Source organism: Heliangelus exortis, chromosome 3 (assembly GCF_036169615.1).
Source record: "Heliangelus exortis chromosome 3, bHelExo1.hap1, whole genome shotgun sequence".
NCBI lineage: Eukaryota > Metazoa > Chordata > Aves > Apodiformes > Trochilidae > Heliangelus > Heliangelus exortis.
Window position 1 is genome coordinate 18,797,126 of NC_092424.1, and position 18,146 is coordinate 18,815,271.

At 36.6% G+C, this 18,146-nt stretch overlaps 1 protein-coding gene across 1 annotated transcript in view; it reads left to right on the forward strand.

Annotated features, from left to right (window-relative positions):
• LRPPRC (leucine rich pentatricopeptide repeat containing) overlaps positions 1 to 18,146 on the forward strand; it is an 84,369-nt gene that overhangs the window by 54,771 nt on the left and 11,452 nt on the right. The window contains exons 26-32 of the mRNA XM_071739450.1: positions 1,954 to 2,022; positions 2,290 to 2,380; positions 6,059 to 6,201; positions 6,315 to 6,402; positions 10,211 to 10,334; positions 14,024 to 14,112; positions 17,119 to 17,323. Of these exons, the coding sequence (XP_071595551.1) occupies positions 1,954 to 2,022; positions 2,290 to 2,380; positions 6,059 to 6,201; positions 6,315 to 6,402; positions 10,211 to 10,334; positions 14,024 to 14,112; positions 17,119 to 17,323 (809 nt within the window). The remainder of the gene's footprint in view (positions 1 to 1,953; positions 2,023 to 2,289; positions 2,381 to 6,058; positions 6,202 to 6,314; positions 6,403 to 10,210; positions 10,335 to 14,023; positions 14,113 to 17,118; positions 17,324 to 18,146) is intronic.

Below are 18,146 nucleotides of genomic sequence, written 5' to 3' on the forward strand. Positions count from 1 at the left end.
GAGAATGTAAAAGCCAGAAAGCCTCCATGTTTCATTTGTATGCTGTACTTATTGCTTGGGACTTTCAATAGTTGTTTCAATCTTTAAAACAGTGAATGTCTTGATTAAAAAAAAAATTCTGTAAAAATAAAACCAAAATAACCCAAACAAAACACACCAAAACTCTAAGCCTCAGTAACAGACTTTTTTTTTTAGTCCATTGGAACAAGTAAGAGCAAAATAGTAAGTGGGAATTTGGAAGAGTAATTAGAGTAATAGGTTTTTACTCAATTTTTGTTATTTGTTGCATTGTTCATTCTGTATTTTAGTATACTATATTGTAGAAGGTCTGCTCCCTGCTAATGCAATGTTTAAAATTCCCTAAGATGGTAAGGGATAAGCTACAAATATGGACTATCAGGCAAGCCCTGGAGATTTAGTTAATCTGACCTAGATGTTCTTTTGATGATTGAGACCTGCAGTATGTGAAAACACTTCTCAATTTCAAAATGAAACACAAGGATATCTGTTGTATAACTCAGCTGTCCTTGTAGTGACAGACGCATCAATCATTTCTGAACAGGAAAGGATTTACTATAAAAAGTTTCTAGCTTTGGAGCTGTTGAGTTCATTGGCATTCGGATCAGCAATGATATTGAAAGTTGTAAGGGAATTCAGCATTTGAATTTTACCATGTCCTAAAGAGGATTAACTACAAATGCAGGCAACATACTATTTTCTTTTTCATTTTCAAAAGCCTGTTGTGTAAGATGTTAATTCTTGACTTAGTTTTCAGGATATTTGATGTGAAACTACTTGGTAGCTCTTTAAAAAACCTCACTGAACAGGTTCCTATGAACATAAATAGTTGTGGGGAAAAATCCTAATTGGAAAAAAAGCAAGTACCTGGAAAGCAAAACTTATATATACCATTTTCAAATACTTGAGAAGCCACTATTTTTCTGTAACCTCTGGGAGTGAGACTATTTTCATAGAACAGTTAAACACATAAAAGATGCTCCATGTTGAAGAAGTGGGGGTTAGTGTCCTGCTTTAAAAATTTATTTAAGTAGAGGAACTGATACTTTGACTATGGCCTGTGGTGCTGAGAAGGGACTATGTGGTAGTCCAGACCAGACAGAGTTGCCTCGGATTGTAAGTTTTTTGAGAATGGGTATTCTGTAGCTGAAGTCCTGTTCAAACAACAAAGGAATGAGTAAGCAAAGGCTCATCAAACCTGGGAAACTTAGGTGTAGAAAGAAACATGGCACAGTGACTACTACGCATCAGTTTTTCTTTGTACACACACAGAAGACTAAGCCTTTGTTCTAGGACAGGAGTTTCCTTACAGTTGGTTTACCTGGCATCTTCATTGGCAGCACATTACAGTTGTAAGAGTTTTTGCTCTGTAAATTTTTGGTTTTCTTACTAAGCAAGAAAAGTCAATATCTAAAAGTACTGTTGTTTTTGGATAATACTAGCTGTAAGAAAATGGCTGATCTTAGCAGGACTGGGGTAACAAAAATTGGTGATGTGGCTTCAAGGCATGGAATTATAGTTGATAAGTCACTGTAGTGGTGTTGAATCAGAACATGTAATTGCCATGAAAGTTTGGAAACATTTGGTTTTATTCTTTCTCATGAGTAATACAAATTATTGCCATGGGTAATAGCAACAATACTCTCACTGCTGTGGTGATAGAAATGATTTAACATTTCAGTTTATCTGAAGTGTATTTTAAACAAAGTCTCTTGATAGCAACCAAAAAGGAAAATGTCTTGAATAAAGTGACTGTAATTTTTAGGTCTCTCAATGTAACATACTTGTGAGCTTGTAGTTTCATTCAGTTTCAAAAAACAAACAAAAGCTATGAGCCTTTATTATGAGTACATGTAATGTTTGTATGTGTACTATGTTTACTTTTGTTTAAAATGTTCTATATGAAGTAATGTTTTTTCTGGAAATATTTTACAGACTCCTGGCTTGAGAGCACACTCTGGAAGGTTGCATTGGTTTGCAAAAAGGTGTATATCAAGTAATCAGGTATGTGGCTTATATGATGTCTTCTCTGTAGCTGTCACTATATTCCAAGAAAATTTGTTTTGAAATATTTCATTGCTTGATTTTTATGTTTGTGAAGGGATGTGTGACAGGCTGATGAGGTGAACTTAATGCTCTGTGTAAATGCTGGTCTATACTTAAACAGAAACATTATTCTAACTGAATGCACACACCATGTAAGTGCACATTTATAGAAAAATAATTGTTTGTCTGAGGTATAACTAAGTTATTCCTTCCTTCATTTTAAAGATGGAAACTTTGGAACACATGGTAGACTTAACTCAAAATCTGTTTGAATGTGATAGAGATGAGATGTACTACTTCTTGCTTCAACTGTGTGGTAAGTGAGCTTGTATCTTTTCTATGTTGTGATCTGTTTTCTTTTGTGGTTGGAGATAAGAAATAACCTTGAATTTGAGCGTTTTATCCTGATATGTAATTAGAGTGGATAACATTTCTAAGCCATTTTGAGGGAGAAAGTATAGCTGTTTTTACATGCAGACCTCAACACTTACATAAAAATTATATAGTACAAGCCTTCCAGTTGATGCTATTGTCTTATGTCCTAATTTGAAAGTTCTCTGCATTGGTTTTTAATATGTTTAAATACAAAAAAACTGCTTATTTGTTGTAATTTTGTCACTGAGAAGTATCTCAAATCTCCTGCAATTGGATATCCTTCTCAAATATGCACTATTTTGTTTTTTAATCTACCAATTCTTCATCAGCCACAACCAAGCTTCTCTGTCATTTATAAAAATTAGAACAGTTTTTAAAACTGAAAGTTCATTTCTGTGTTGTGGACAATTTGCTGTATTTTTCAGTCTGTGCTCATTTCATTATTTGAGTGTATCATACTGTGTTATACATAATAAAATTTTTTGAAAGTTTAGTTATTTTAAAGTCTTGAAACAAACATTTTGTTTTAAGGTTAAGAGTGCAGCAGTAAATAGAGACATTAAAAAAAACAACACTATGACAGTGATTGCTGTGTACTTCGTTAATGTGCATTTAATGTACATTAATTTATATTAATCAGCCATGGTCATGAGAAAACCTGAATATGAAGTACCCTACTGCACAGCAGGAGAAAGAAGAACTTGTACAAGAAAAAAACACCAGAGACCCCTCTAGAACTTGGTTGCTTTTCATTTCCCGAACAGCCTCAGAAAAACCAAACTGTAACTTTTCACGTTTCTGGCTTTGCATATACTGGTTCACCATAAAAAATGAAGTAGGCCTGGAAAGCAATCTTGTCTCAACATGGGGGGAGCCTTCTTGGTTTTCCACTCATCCATCCTGCTCACCTCTGGCTGTGAGGAAGTCTGACAGTGGGCCTGCTATGAAGAGAATCTAAGAAGATACAATTTATCAAATTCTGTCACGCAAAATCTTCAGTCCTCCTTCAAAAGACAAAATCAATTCTAAGTATTCAAATCAGTGGAAAACATTTGTGGGTTTCTGTCACCATAAAAGACAAATAACCATCCACATTCCTGCTTTCAGCCATTTTAGATTGCCTATCAAAGCTGCCCTGTGCACAAATACAGTACACTTGTCGTGCACCTGAGCTGTATCTTCACATCTATTTTAAGTGTATAAAAAAATAATCTACCATGTAGTAGCAGCTGTGATCAAAAATGTTGAAAAATGTTGTAAAGAATGCATTCAGTTTTGTAGGTGGTCTTTCAGAATAATGTATGCTGGAGAAAGCCTCTGGATTATTAGGCCTGGCCCTCTCCAGGAACTAGAACAGCTTCAAAGTTAGATCAGATCATGGCCTTTTAAATTAAAGTTACTTCAAGGATAGAAATCAAACAGCCTCCCTGGTCAACCTGTTCCAGGGTTTGATCATCCTCAGATACTCCATTGCTGCAGGTTATAATTGTCACCTTTCATCCTTTGCTGTGTACTTCCAAGGAGAGACTGATGCATTCTTCTCTGTATCTGGCCGGAAGGAGGACCCAGGAAACTACAGGCCCATCAGCCTGACCTCAGTGCCTGGCAGGGTTATGGAACAAATCGTCCTCAGTGCAATCACACAGCACCTGCAAGATGGGCAAGGGATCAGACCCAGCCAGCATGGATTTAGAAAGGGCAGGTCCTGCCTGACCAACCTGATCTCCTTTTATGATCGGGTGACCCGCCTCGTGGATGAGGGGAGGGCTGTGGTTGTGGTCTACCTGGACTTCAGCAAGGCCTTTGACACCGTCTCCCACAGCATTCTCCTGAAAAAGCTGTCAGCCCACAGCTTGGACAGGGACACTCTGCGCTGGGTTAGGAACTGGCTGGAGGGCCGGGCCCAGAGAGTGGTGGTGAATGGTGCTGCATCCAGTTGGCGGCAGGTCACTAGTGGTGTCCCCCAGGGATCAGTGTTGGGTCCGGTTCTGTTTAATATCTTTATTGATGATTTAGATGAAGGGATTGAGTCCATCATCAGCAAATTCGCAGACGACACTAAGCTGGGGGGAAGTGTGGATCAGCTGGAAGGCAGGAGGGCTCTGCAGAGGGACCTGGACAGTCTGGAGTGTTGGGCTGATTCCAACGGGATGAAGTTCAACACGGCCAAGTGCCGGGTCCTGCACTTTGGCCACAACAACCCCATGGGGAGCTCCAGGCTGGGCACAGAGTGGCTGAGAGCAGCCAGGCAGAAAGGGACCTGGGAGTCTGGATTGACAGGAAGCTGAACATGAGCCAGCAGTGTGCCCAGGTGGCCAAGAAGGCCAACGGCATCCTGGCCTGTATCAGGAACAGCGTCGCCTGCAGGTCCAAGGAAGTGATTCTGCCCCTGTACTCAGCCCTGGTGAGGCCACACCTTGAGTCCTGTGTCCAGTTCTGGGCCCCTCAGTTCAGGAAGGATATCGAGGTCCTAGAGCAGGTCCAAAGGAAGGCAATCAGGCTGGTGAAAGGACTCGAGCACAGATCCTATGAGGAGAGGCTGAGGCAGCTGGGGCTGTTCAGCCTGGAGAAGAGGAGGCTCAGAGGAGACCTCATCACTCTCTACAACTCCCTGAAAGGAGGTTGTAGCCAAGTGGGGGTTGGTCTCTTTTCCCAGACGACTTTCAACAAGACAAGATGGCACGGTCTTAAGTTGTGCCAGGGGAAGTTTAGGTTAGATATTAGAAAGAGTTTCTTTACAGAGAGGGTGATCAAGCATTGGAATGGGCTGCCCAGTGAAGTGGTGGACTCTCCATCCCTGGAGATATTTAAAAAGAGACTGGATGTGGCACTTAGTGCCATAGTCTAGCAACCGCAGCGGTGGATTCAGGGTTGGACTTGATGATCCCTTCCAACCCAGCCAATTCTGTGATTCTATGATAGGATTCTATGATCTGTCAGGTAACTGAAGACAGCAATTAGATTCCCTGTTAGCCTGATTTTCTCCAAGCTCCCCAAAACACCACCTTAGACTTCATCTCTTAGTCCATCTGTTCTGGCCCCATGTCCAGCACATTCTTTTATAGTTGTGGAGCCCAAAACTAAACACACATCATTAGATGTGTCCTCATGAGTGTCAAACGTAGGAAGAAGCACAAGGAAAAGTGTTAAGACACGCTCTGTCCTACTCCATTAACTGCCATGATATTCTGCTTTAAAATATTATCTGCAGTATTTAGTTCTTAAAACCAGTAGTTTTATCTGACTTAAGGCAGTCACCAAGTATGCTGCTGTGCTAATGTTTTGTAGTGGTTTAAAAATTTTTCTAATTGTTCTTCCAATTAACAATCAAAAATACTAGAATAGTGATGAGATCTAGGAGGAATACTTCTGCAACATTTTCAGCTGATTTCTCATTCATTCTACACTTCATATGATGTTTTCAGGGCTTTTTTTCTATTTGAATCTTCTGGTGTTCACTGTGTGGTAAAAGTAGTTTAGAACTTCTCATGTTAATGATCATATGAAACACAAGGACATGATTAATTGGTAGTTATTTTCCAAGAATACTTTTTGAATCACTTGAGATATGTAGGTGTACAGTAAATGCTTTTATCTGAAGATCTTAATCCTGTTTCAGAGAGCAATGGTGACTGGAAAAAGGCTGAAGCTGTTTGGACTAAAATGCAAGAAGAAAATATTGTTCCTCGTGAGAAAACACTGATATTACTGGCTGATATCCTTCAGAAGAATGGTCAGGTTGTTCCATTTGAGATACCTAAGGTAACTGGAGTTTAACTTTCCTAACTGACAATTCTTTTGAATATATTTCTTCTGGTTGAGTAATGTTAACAGATAGCATTGCAGTCACTTCAATAAGTTTGTTTTTTTTAAAGGTTAGACATGAAGATACCAGAAGTGTAGTTGCTTCTAATGTGGAAGAAAGAAAAATAAGGATGCTTTGCAAGAAAAACAGTGCAAAAGGTAAACTGAAAGCCACTGTTCTTCCCCCCATCAGTAATAATTTTAAGTTTTCAGAGCAACAGATGCTAGCTGCTGCTTCTTTTTGGTTTGCTGGTATGTTAGGAAATGTACATATTGTTACCTACCAATATTCTGCTTCAGAAGTTGATATGATAAGGATACTCTAAAAAATTAAATATATTGCCAGAAGTGCTGGCTTTTAAATGCAAATTTGAAGGCCAGTCTGTGGTGAAGTTGCTGATTCCAAAATTACCCAAGTATTGCTGCTCTGCCTTTCACTTAATACCGTTGGATAAACATTGTGTTCTTGACTTCCAGATGTATCCATTAGGCACCAAAGCCTAAATTTATGTATACAAATAATTAGATGCAAAAAATTCTGGATTTGTGGTTCCCAGAAAGTCTCACTGTTTGGTCACAAATTTTATGATGTGAGACCCGAGAAGTTTAGTGAGAAGAAGGTTTAATATCAAGTGAAATATCTGGGACATATTTATGAGAAGGCAATTGCGTATTAAAAGAAGTTGTCTAGAGATTTTTTTGTGTGTACCTGCTCTTGAAGTCTTAATAATATGATCACATGTGGTTCCAAAGTATAATTCAAGTACTTTATTAAGCTATAGATTTTGCAAAGAAATTAATTAGATCGTATTACATGAGATGGAACTATGTTATAATAATAACATAATCATTGCTCTCTTCCTATCTCACTTTTTACGAATACTTTAACAATAAAAAGAGCCAGGGAGAATCTATATCCATTATTGGATGCTGGTCGGGGGAACATTGGAACCAAGGATGATGAAAAAGCTGAGATACTTAATGCCATCTTTGCCTTAGTCTTTTGTAGTCAGACCAGCTAAGCCCAGGGTATTTAACCTTCTGAGAAAACAAGGACAGATAGCATAACAACCACACACCCCACCCCATCATAATCCTGTCCTTTGATACTATAAATGATCAAGTGGAGGAGATTAATGATCAAGTGCAGGAGGAGACTAAATATGCCTAGAACCTTGTAGGTAGACTAATCTAAATAAAAATATAAAATGCAGCTGCTAACAGTCTGTGATGGCATTTGATACTGAATTTATCAGTAAATTATTCCTGCATATTCTGTTATTTACAGGTGCAGTATTTGAGAGAAGGTGGTCTAGAGCTATTTGGAATTAAGGGAAAAAAGACAAATGTTGGAAACTGTTCCTCTCTTAATAAGAAACAGTTCTCTGACTCAAACTACAAAAACTAAGTTGTCACTTCTATATAACAGGGTAATGTAATTTTGATGTCAGTGTTAATAGGGTAAACTACCTTTTTATCAACATAAGATTCTTGATAGAAAAAAGATTAACTTAATCTAGTTACATAACTAATTTAATGAACTTACTAGCTCTGACATGGAGGTCTTTTGAAAATCTGTTCTCTGAGGTGCTTGATTTATGCAAAGTCATTTCATTTTTATCTTGATTCCTCAGTGTGAGAGCTTGACTCTGGGGGATCATGTTACATGATCCCAAACAATTGCAATTGCTGAAATCAATTTTACTGTCTTGGTATCTGAGACCTTCTTGGCAAGTTGTAATTTTTCTAACAAATCTTTCTACTTGAAATAGCTAGTATAACACAATATGATTTTGAAACCAAGAACTTTTCTTTTAAGTGTTAGTATACTTAAGTAATTTTAGATGCCATTTGAATAAGTAATAACCTGGTAATACCTGATCAGGCATATCTTTCAATTCAAGACGTATCTAGGTATGCTTCAAGCATGCTACTTGCACTGATGCAAAATGAAAATAAGAAAATAATCTGAATATGATAATCATCCTGAGGTTCGGACTGTTATAGACAACAAAACATCCTAGAACAGAAAAAAAAAACCAACCTGAACTGATATGGTGATTTTTAGTTCTCCACTGAACTGGTCATTATGAAAAATATTACCGTGTGGTAATTGATACTAATATTTGCTTGACATCATGTCCACTGATGGCAAGGTCCATTTCTGTACCCAACCATTGGAAACTAATATTCAAACACGTGGTAAAATCCTAGTTCATTCTGAAGAAGAGCTTTTTTAGGACTTTACAAACAAGGAGTTGTTGGATTTTGAAAAACTTTTAAAACATTTGAAACAGGCTTTCTCATGCAGAAAAGAACAAACCTGTTGGCAGGCTACGAAATTTTTCTTAATGAAAGAATCAGTTACACTTTTAATAGATTATACCAGTGTAAGAGATTTAATATCTGTTGAATGTGATTGCTAGTCTACTGGTACCTCAGATTTCAGAAAAGTGAAAGAAAAAAATAGCTTTCCCAGTAAAATTATATGTGAGCGTTCTATGAATGCTGGTGTTGAGCATCTGAGCAGGCTGGAGAGTTCAGCACATGCAACAGCCCAAGTTTTAACCTCAGACCTGCAAGTAAGCATGGTGGAAGATTTCAAAGACCTTTCCTGTGTCATCCTGATGTTTCTTTGCTTTTTTGGTTGACAAATGCAATCACTGTTGTAATTTCAGACCTCAGTCATATTCTCTCTCTGATTCTCTCCTGTGTTTTTGCTTCTTGTATACATGAAACTCACATACACAGAAGTGTATTTAATTTTTACTGAGATATCCTTATCCGTTATCTCTGTTCATGTGTATATTTCATGTAGCTTCAAGCATCTGAAGTAGATTATGGTTGGCAGTGTTAATTCTACTTGCTAACTCTGTGTAAGAGTTTTTGTATTATAAAAATAAATCTAATGCATAGTTGGTTTTGTGCCTACATTTCAGGATGGTTTTATGTGTACTCTTGCTTGGGTAATTTTAAGATGCAAATCAAAAAGAACACCAATAGTTCTGGCTTGGGGAATGCTAGCTTAAAATTCCACAGCACACTGTAGTAAGAGCTATTAGTGTTATACTTCTTGTGACAGTAAGATTCAAATAAATTTTCTTCATCTGTACTTTTTAAAGTGTAAGAAAAAAATGCTTAGATGTGAAATTTTCAATGATTGTCCATGTATTGCTGGAAAGTTTTAAAGGTAACTGTGGCTGTGTTTTGAAATAGCAGAGATTTTTTTGTTTTTTTCATTAAAAGAAACATGCAATCACAGTACAGATGTAAAAGATCATTTGTGGTTCTTAACACAGCCTTCTGGCACATGTTATATCCTGGGTAGCTGTTTCAGCTGCATGTTTATAGCTGCATAATCTTGTTTCAGAAAAATAAATGACTGAAAAGTGTGCTTATCTTTTTTTTTTCCCCCTTTTTGGTAACATCTTTTCATACACTGACAGTTATTGTGAATGCATGAAATAAAACTGTTAATCAGTCAAACAAATGCAGCGTAGTTTACTTGTTAAATATCTGTATATTTGTAAATTGTATGTTTTGTATAAATCTTGTCGTAGCCAAATAATTTGATCTCCCCATATTGGAATCACCTCCTATATTATTTGTTAAACACTGTTGTGATCATGCACCAGACACTGTAAATATATACCCCAGAATTAGGTGTTGCTTTAAAAATCCTGAGTCTTCCCCTTCCAACCAGCTGTGTTAGTATTTGAACAACAGCCACGTATAGGAAAAACAGCAGCAGCAAACTTTCTTCTGTGGAGGTATGTGTCACTTGATTGCTGTATAAAACCAGTTTGGAACAAGCTGTGACCATCAGCTTTGGGCTCAAAGATGTAAGCAGAGGGTAGATATCTCTAAGACAAACCATTTCAATGAATAGGTGACTTCTTTCTATTAATTAATTTAAAATTAAATTAATTATAATTATGAATTAATTTTTACTTTTTTTTTTTTTTAGAGGCCTACAGTATTTTCCTGAAAATGCAAGGGAAGAATGAGTTTCAGTTTCGTTCCTATGAGACCCTTATAAAGGCATTGTTAACACAGGGTTTTCTTGAAGAAGCCATCAAAGTTAAACAAATGTAAGGCTTTTCTGTGTTTGGGAGATTTAATTGTTTAGTTAAGGCTGTTTTAAAATAATTTCTGGATCCTTTTCTGGTGAGTCCTTATGGGAAAGCAGGTTGTGACTGATAACTAAGAGTTATGGTAAGAAATACTCATAAAGCAGTTTCCTAAAGCAGTATGCTGTATATTAAAAATTTACTAGAGTGACAGTATGTATTGCTAATAACTCATTTCATCTAACAGTATCACAAATGTACTTGGCATCAGAAATGAAATTCTACCCTTCTGGCAGTCTGCCTTTTCCTATTTAGAGCAATATCCAAACAGACAAGATTCCTTCACTTAACTGCCTGTGAGCCTTCCCCTTAGTGCCCATCCCTGCTGCTGTCCTACCCTGCCCACACTCCCTGGCAGCTGGCTGCCTGCCAGATGCAAAATGGTGTGTTTGACTGGGATGCCAGTGGCTAGGAGATGGCCATAAACCTCAGATCCAACACTTCTGAAATAAATCCAACCTGCTGTCATGTATTATTACAATCACCAGGATCAAAATAACCTTTAGTGAGTGGTATGGTACACCACTTGCTTTAATTATTGTCTATAATGTGTGTTCTGGTCCAATTATAGACTTCAGAGTGCAAGTGTTACTAACCATTAATATGGAGGTATGAAAAACAAAAATTTAAGTAATTTAAGTCTTTCAGTTTCTTCAGCTAAAAGAAGAACAGTGGTTGCCATCACATGTGTTCTCTGACTGAATACAGGTAATTTGAAAGTGCCTGTAGGTAAATCACATGATGTATTGGGGTACTGTAAAAATCTACTAATTTTTAAAGTCAACTTAGTTTTTGATATCCGGGAACGGTGTAATGTAAGATCATGTTTATTATTTTCACATTTTCTTTAAAAGCATTTAGATTGAAAAAATATCTTTCCTTGAAAAAGCGTTTGAGTTCTGCATTCAGAAGAACAAATGTTTTCTCAAATAGACCTCAGTAACTGGGCTTCATGGTATGGAATGTGTGTGCTTGATGGATATATGGCTTGTATCAAGGAAAAAAAACAGTATATCACATTAAGCTCCCTAAAGTGGAAGTAATTTATAAGGTTTTGTAAACAAAAAGAGAAAAATACATGTTTTAAAAGTACAAATGAATGTTGATAAAATTTAGGTAGTTTGTTAAACAGTTGCAGAAAAAATTAATGTATCAAAAGATGTACTGAAAGATTCTTCAGAGAAAAAGTTTGAAACTTTCTACTGAAAACTTCTGTGTGCATTAGCAGCTTCCCTGCTCTGTGATTCAGACACATTTTTAAGGAAGATGCACAAAATATGGCATGTTATCAGCAGTAATTTGGAAATTTTAAGAGGAGAAGAAAGGTGGTGGCTTGTTCCTAGTATTTCGATGATTCAGAGTTCTCACTTTAGATAAGTGTTCAGTGTAAAAGCCGAAAATGCAGGGAAAAAATAAATTTAAAAAAATTAAAGACTAAAAGCTGGAGATGTGTTTTAAAGGACTAAATCTTTGAACCTTGAAATACTTAGGAAAAGAAAAAGAAAATGGAGTTTGATGAGAGGTTCTGTTCTTGGTCACTGGTCAAAGCCAATCATCATATTAACCACCCTGCTTTTCAGAACTCATGTTCCATCATGTAGCATAGAAATACCAGATAATGACATTCTAAGAAGCCTGTAACAGCTCACTGTTGCATCAAGAAAGGAAATGCTTCATATTGGCAGTGTTTATGGTGTTATCTGCATATCTTTTTTCTAGTAAGAAAATCATGGTTATATTAAGGATTTTCAAAAGTCTGTAAGTTCTAAATTATTCAGTGAAATACAGGCAGTTATTGTGTGTATATACATGCTTGAGGAACAGCAAATCTGTATGTTTCACACACGTTTCTGCATGCTTGACAATTTTTCCAGCCTCATATCACAAAGAGGTTGTTCCTATAAAGCTTAAATGTGTGCAGTGGCCTGAAACTTGTGCAACTCCTAATATTTTCATAAAATACAGGAAAGCTACCTTCGTTTGTGTAAGCTAACATCTTTTTCTTTTTACTGTGCTTGAAGTCAAATTTGATATTTAAATAATATCTAGAGTATTGAGTATATGAGTATTACCATAGGCAACAAAAAAAGTTGGGTTTGTTTTATTTTAAAAGGTCAGATTATTTTAAAACTTCCTTACTGTTGTCAGAGCTGAGAAACTTCAGCAAGAAAGTGATGTGGTAGAAGGGAATTGCACCCCTTCTCTGAATTTGAAAAAAACAACCAAACAAGCAAACAACCCAGAATGTTACTGATCTGCTGGTCAACCTAAGTCTAGTTGCTTTGGCCTTCTAGCACTGTTTTGAGGACTATTTACTGCATTTAGTCCAAGAAGTTTTAAATAGAATTTAGGAGTATTGGAATGATGGATTAGTTCTGTAATAGTAGCTAACATCTATTTAATCACACTAAAGATTGGAAGATTGGAGAAAGTAAATCCTTTGTTATATGTAATTTACAGTCTCATGCTTGAATTGTTGACTTAAGGGCTTTGACAGATGGGACAAAGGAAAAAAAAAAAAAAAAAGGCGGAACTGAGCAGTGGGTGCTTAGGCAGGGATTAAGAGGATTGGTTGGGAGAGTAAGAAAATCCTGAGTCCAGTGACTGCATTTGTGTGGCTGGGAGGCTGAAAGTGACTGAGAGGATAGTCATATTGTGTGTGATGTGAAGGATTTTCTTGGGATTGAGGAGAATAATTTAGCAATGACCCTGCTTACCTCCCAATCCGCTCAGCCTCTAAGTTCAAGTAGGTAGGCTGCTCAGTTGTTTGCCACAAGATGATCAGTGAGGTTTATCTTGATTGCTGATATGGTAAATGGCAATGCCCCCCTTTTCTGTGTGGAGATTTTGTAATCTAGAAATGAACATTTGTAAAGCTATCCTTATATATTAAAAATGTGGCTGTATGTCATTTAGAAAGAGGAACATGTTGCAGTATAAGATCAATGTGATTGCTGCTTAGTCTCTCAACTAATTTCTACAGTGTTAGAAAAGCTTTAGCAGTGTTATTAAAGTAAAGATTCTCTTTGCTATAGAAGTTTTGCATTACAGGAAATAAAGATTTGATAAGCGAAATACAATTTTAACGTGGCTAAGTTAGCAAATGTAGTATGTTCACTTTAAAACCTGTATACATCTAGATGACAGAAATTTGAAAATTAATCAACCAAATGATACGGTGTTAGTTCATAATATGCTTTAGTTTATGTTTAAAATATACAGTGCTGAAAATAAATGTTTCATTTTTATTGCTGAAAGAATAGTTTTACATTTTATAATTATGGTGACTATTGAAAAAAGAAGAAAAAGTATCCAGCCTAGGATACAACAGAACAATGCAGGGCATGCAGTTATTTTAGTCATCTAATATGTCAGCATTCAAGAATCTGAACCGATTGTTTAAAAAAAATCTTGTACTTTGTTTCTTTTGTTGCTCACTTCCAACTTTGTCATCTGTCAGAATGCAAAAAAAAATTATCCTTCTATAACCATTGACAGGATAACACAAAAGCTGTCTCCAGGTCGATATTTTGCAGCAATATTTTTAACATACGAACAGTAGTTTTTATAATTTCACCTTGGTGCTCAACCATTTATTATCGTATCAGAAGCATGTCAGTAATTCCTTTCTAAATGTCTGCTTCTTTTAGTGCTGAGACCCACATCAAGGGCTTCACACTGAACAGTGCTGCCAGCAGCCTCCTCATCATATCGCAAGTTAGGCGGGATTATTTGAAAGGTATGTCACAATGCTTGACCTTTACGTCACATTAATGCCTCTGCAGATTTTTCTTGTAACGCCCTTCGAATACTTGGATAAAGGAGTCCATTTAGCAAATTACCTGCTTATCAAGAGCCTTTTGTGGTAGCTGAGAGACGTAAATTACTGTACATGCATTTATAATACAGCTTGAATATGAATGTACTTGTCATTTGACCACTTAGTCCAGTTTCCATTCCATTTAACACAAGATGGGTTTTCTTAAGATGAATCACAGCTCTTCAGACATGCAAAATTTGTGCTCCAGAACGAGAGAAAGTACAGGCTTTCAAGTGTGTTAAAATTCACAGCACAAGTCATTTTGCTTTGGAAATTAACATACTTTAGAGCATCTGAAACAATTCCCAGCAGTTGTTTCTTGCATATTGTGTTGGTTGTGAGATACCAGATGAGTTAAATTGACTGTTAAATGTGCGTGATTGTGCACTAAATGATTATAATATTGATTTAAAAACTTAATCAAATACTTTTTAATAGTTCCTGATATCAACAGTAACATAATATTCACTTTTGTTTTCTTTTTAATGTGACAATGATGAGGAATATAAATTAAAATGGTGGCTAAAGAGGATGTAAGGATACCCAACAAGATGGTGGGCGAAGTTTGGAGTTGCGTTACTTTAGTTCTCAGCATCGGTTGTTTTGCAGCCTAGAGTTCAGCCCCACAGTGTTTCATTTGACTTACTTAGTTGTTCTGTAGAACTCTTGTGAGAGAGAAAAACTCTGCAAGTACGTAGTGTAAAGCTGTGCAGTTTTACAGTGCTGCCTTTTATCCCTGTGTAAGTGGTAAGTACAACGTTGTGTGTATTTCCGTCGGTACCTTTAAGTTTTAAAGCAGCTGTGTATGAAGAAAATGTATTGCACTGAATTGGGTTTTACTTTCATACCAGAAGGCATACCAGAAAATCCATTTTTGATTCTACCATCCGTTCATTTTATTTCATTCCATTGTATGTAGCTGCAGTAGCCCATACCCATGTCACAGATACTCTGAAATATTCTGAAGTTAAACATTGGGTGCATCTTCTCACTTTTTCCTGCCGCTGATAAACTTGTCCTCTTTCAAATTCCTTTCCCATTCTCCCTCCAGTCCGACGTCACTGGCAGGTGTCATTGGCTCAAGTATTTGCAGTAAATGCAATTGCTTCTCTTGCTGTTGGCAAGTATTAGGTTTTTGCAGCTTTCAAGTCCTTCACCTAGCATTCCCATCTGATTTTATTCTAATAAATTTTCTGCTTTTCTTTTCCATTGTACCACAACATTTTACAAGTCCTTCCTAAATGTTATACGTAAAAAATCTTCCCTTCTTCAGAACATCACTGATGTTTCTGTATTCTGCCAATCTCTTGTGCTAACTACATGATTTCTTTTTTAGCTAAACTCCCTGCCACATTAACCATCTACCTGGCTGCACTTGAAAAATGTTGTGCTTGGGGTTTTTTTGCATAGTACAAAGTTTTCCAAGAAATTTGTAGGATTAATTTGGTTTGCAATACTGTATTTTTCTTTATCTCTGCTTTGGTAATTTAATTTAATAGTCAGACATGATCCTTTTTTCTATTTTAGCCTGAAAAATAATGCTTCTCTTTTTGTACGTGAAGCCTTAAAAAGTCAAGCTAGTACATACTTCAATCATACTGGTCTTTTGCTGAGGTTCATAGGTTACCTAAATAATTTTGGGGGACATTCTTTTTGTAATCTTTCAGTGCTCCATTTGACCTTCATCCTGTGGTGCCTTTCACTTGTGTAAAATGTGCTTCCTTTATCACTTCCTCATATAGTTCACCTCCATTCTTTGATGAGTAATGGGATAAAGTTGAAAGTTTTTCATAAAGGTCCTGAAGAATACCTGTAAGAGCTCGAATGTCTTCTAACAAGAACTTAGCAAAACCCAGCTTATAGTCAGAACCTGAGTTTCATGATACGGATTTTGCAGAGTTTATAGGAATTTCTTTTATAAGATAAATTCTCAGTTTGCACAAGTTCACATAGTTACAGGCTTTTGAGTACCTTGAAACCTTGAAAGTACCTTGAAAAATCAAGGGATTAAATTATGAATTCAGATTAGGAGTTGTGAGCGTTTTTGCATAATTTGGTACATAATTTCTTGCGGTACTGCTGCAGATACACAACTTTCAGACCTTTCTTTGTCCTTGTTCTTGAGAAAACTGCTCCATACTAAAGGGAGGGCTGCATTTATGGTCAGGGAGAATTTGAAGTTAGCATGGTTTTTTAAGTTGCTTTTTGAATTTTGGCAATCTTCATCCTGATATAATGCTCCTTTTTTTTTTTCTAAAAAGAAGAGGGGGTGGGTGTGAAGGAAGGGAGGGGGCACAGAAAGAAAATTTGCTGTGAAGGAAGGTTAGGCATACAGGATGTTTTTTCTTTCTGTCTTGTAAAAGGTAATATTTGGTTTCTGCAGTACCTGCATATTGAATTGGAATGTTAATGCTGTGAAGTTCAAGTGGGTGTAGATTATGTTAGGAGTGTTATCCCTTGGTATTATAATTATTATCTTTGATTAATTCTGCCGGTGCTGGTGAGGAGTAAGAGATTTTTACCAGCAGGGCAAGTCTTTCTTTGTGTGTTTGCTCATGTATAACATAAATTGACAAGAATTCTGTTTGGAGGAATGAGGGTGACTGCATTGCAGTGGATTTAGGGAAATTCGTGGCAGATGGACAGGAAATGTATTTCATGTGGTTTTAACATAGGGAATTGCTACAATTTTAGGAGCTGTTGAGGTAACTGTCCAGTTTTGAGTTTCTTTTTTGTTTTTGTATGGAGACTTGTGTCCTGTACTTTTATTTAAAAATTATATGTTGGTAAACAAAGTTTTGGTGCACACTTAAAAAGGGATCTGAATACTACACTTTAGCAGTGTGGGGTTAATTACAGCAGCAGCATGGTTGCCTTCTGAACTAAAATCTGTTTCTCTTTCCCTTGTTTCTTTACCATCATTAGATGCCATGGCTGTTTTAAAAGGAATACTTGACAGTGGCTCATTGCCTACTAGACCAGCAGTTATTGCTCTCACTCAGGCTCTGGCAGAAAAAGGAGATCTAAAGAATCTGCAAGCACTTACCAACATGCTGGAAGACATCATGAAATCAGTTGGTTTATCTGCCTCACTAGCTGCTAATGCTATTGCACTGGCACATACTAAGAAGTAAGTATTTCTAGGACTGGTATATGTAATTCTTTTATGCAGAGTGATGGAAAATCACTTGTATTATCCATTTCATTCTGTTTCTGTTTTTACAGTGTCCTAGGTGTTAAAAATTCTGGACGAATTGAGCAGTGTGCTGCTCAGTTCTGGCCTGGTATAATTTGCCAAACACATTTGGGCTTGAGATTTGTATTGTGAAATAAGGGATAGCTATGAAGCATTGGGGAAAGCATAAGGTCTTTTCTGGTTGTGTAATTTAGCTTTGCTCCTTTTGTTCTAACTGCATATTGCTCATTCATGTGAAGTCTTCTCCTTGGTGTTAGATCAAAGACCCTAGGAAATCTTAATGTAAAATTGAATTTCTTCATGAATATAAATCTAAGAAGTCTCGAAACTTAACACCCACAGAAAAAAAATCTGCTATCTGTTCCAGTAGTTTAAATGACAAAATATTCATGTGTTTACTCTCAAAATGTGGCAGCCAGACATGTATCTGTGGAGTAGTTTTGTATTTTTTGTCAGAATTATAAAGAATTTTTGGCGATACTGTTTGAGGCCACAGTTTTGATCATGTTAATTACCCTCACACTTCTGAGTATCCTTAGATTCAACAGTTTAGTTTCATGTTCTGCCAAACATTTTTGTTATAGTTGATATGTTGATATTGTTTAGTTTATCCTTCATATGAAACTGCATGGGGGAAGCACTTCTGGGGCAAAGGGCAGACTGTGAACTTCTGCAATAAGCTTTACGGGAAGCAGTCTTCAGGAATCGTACATATTCTGTTCATATTACCAGTTTCATCAGGTAGAGCTCCTGTGTC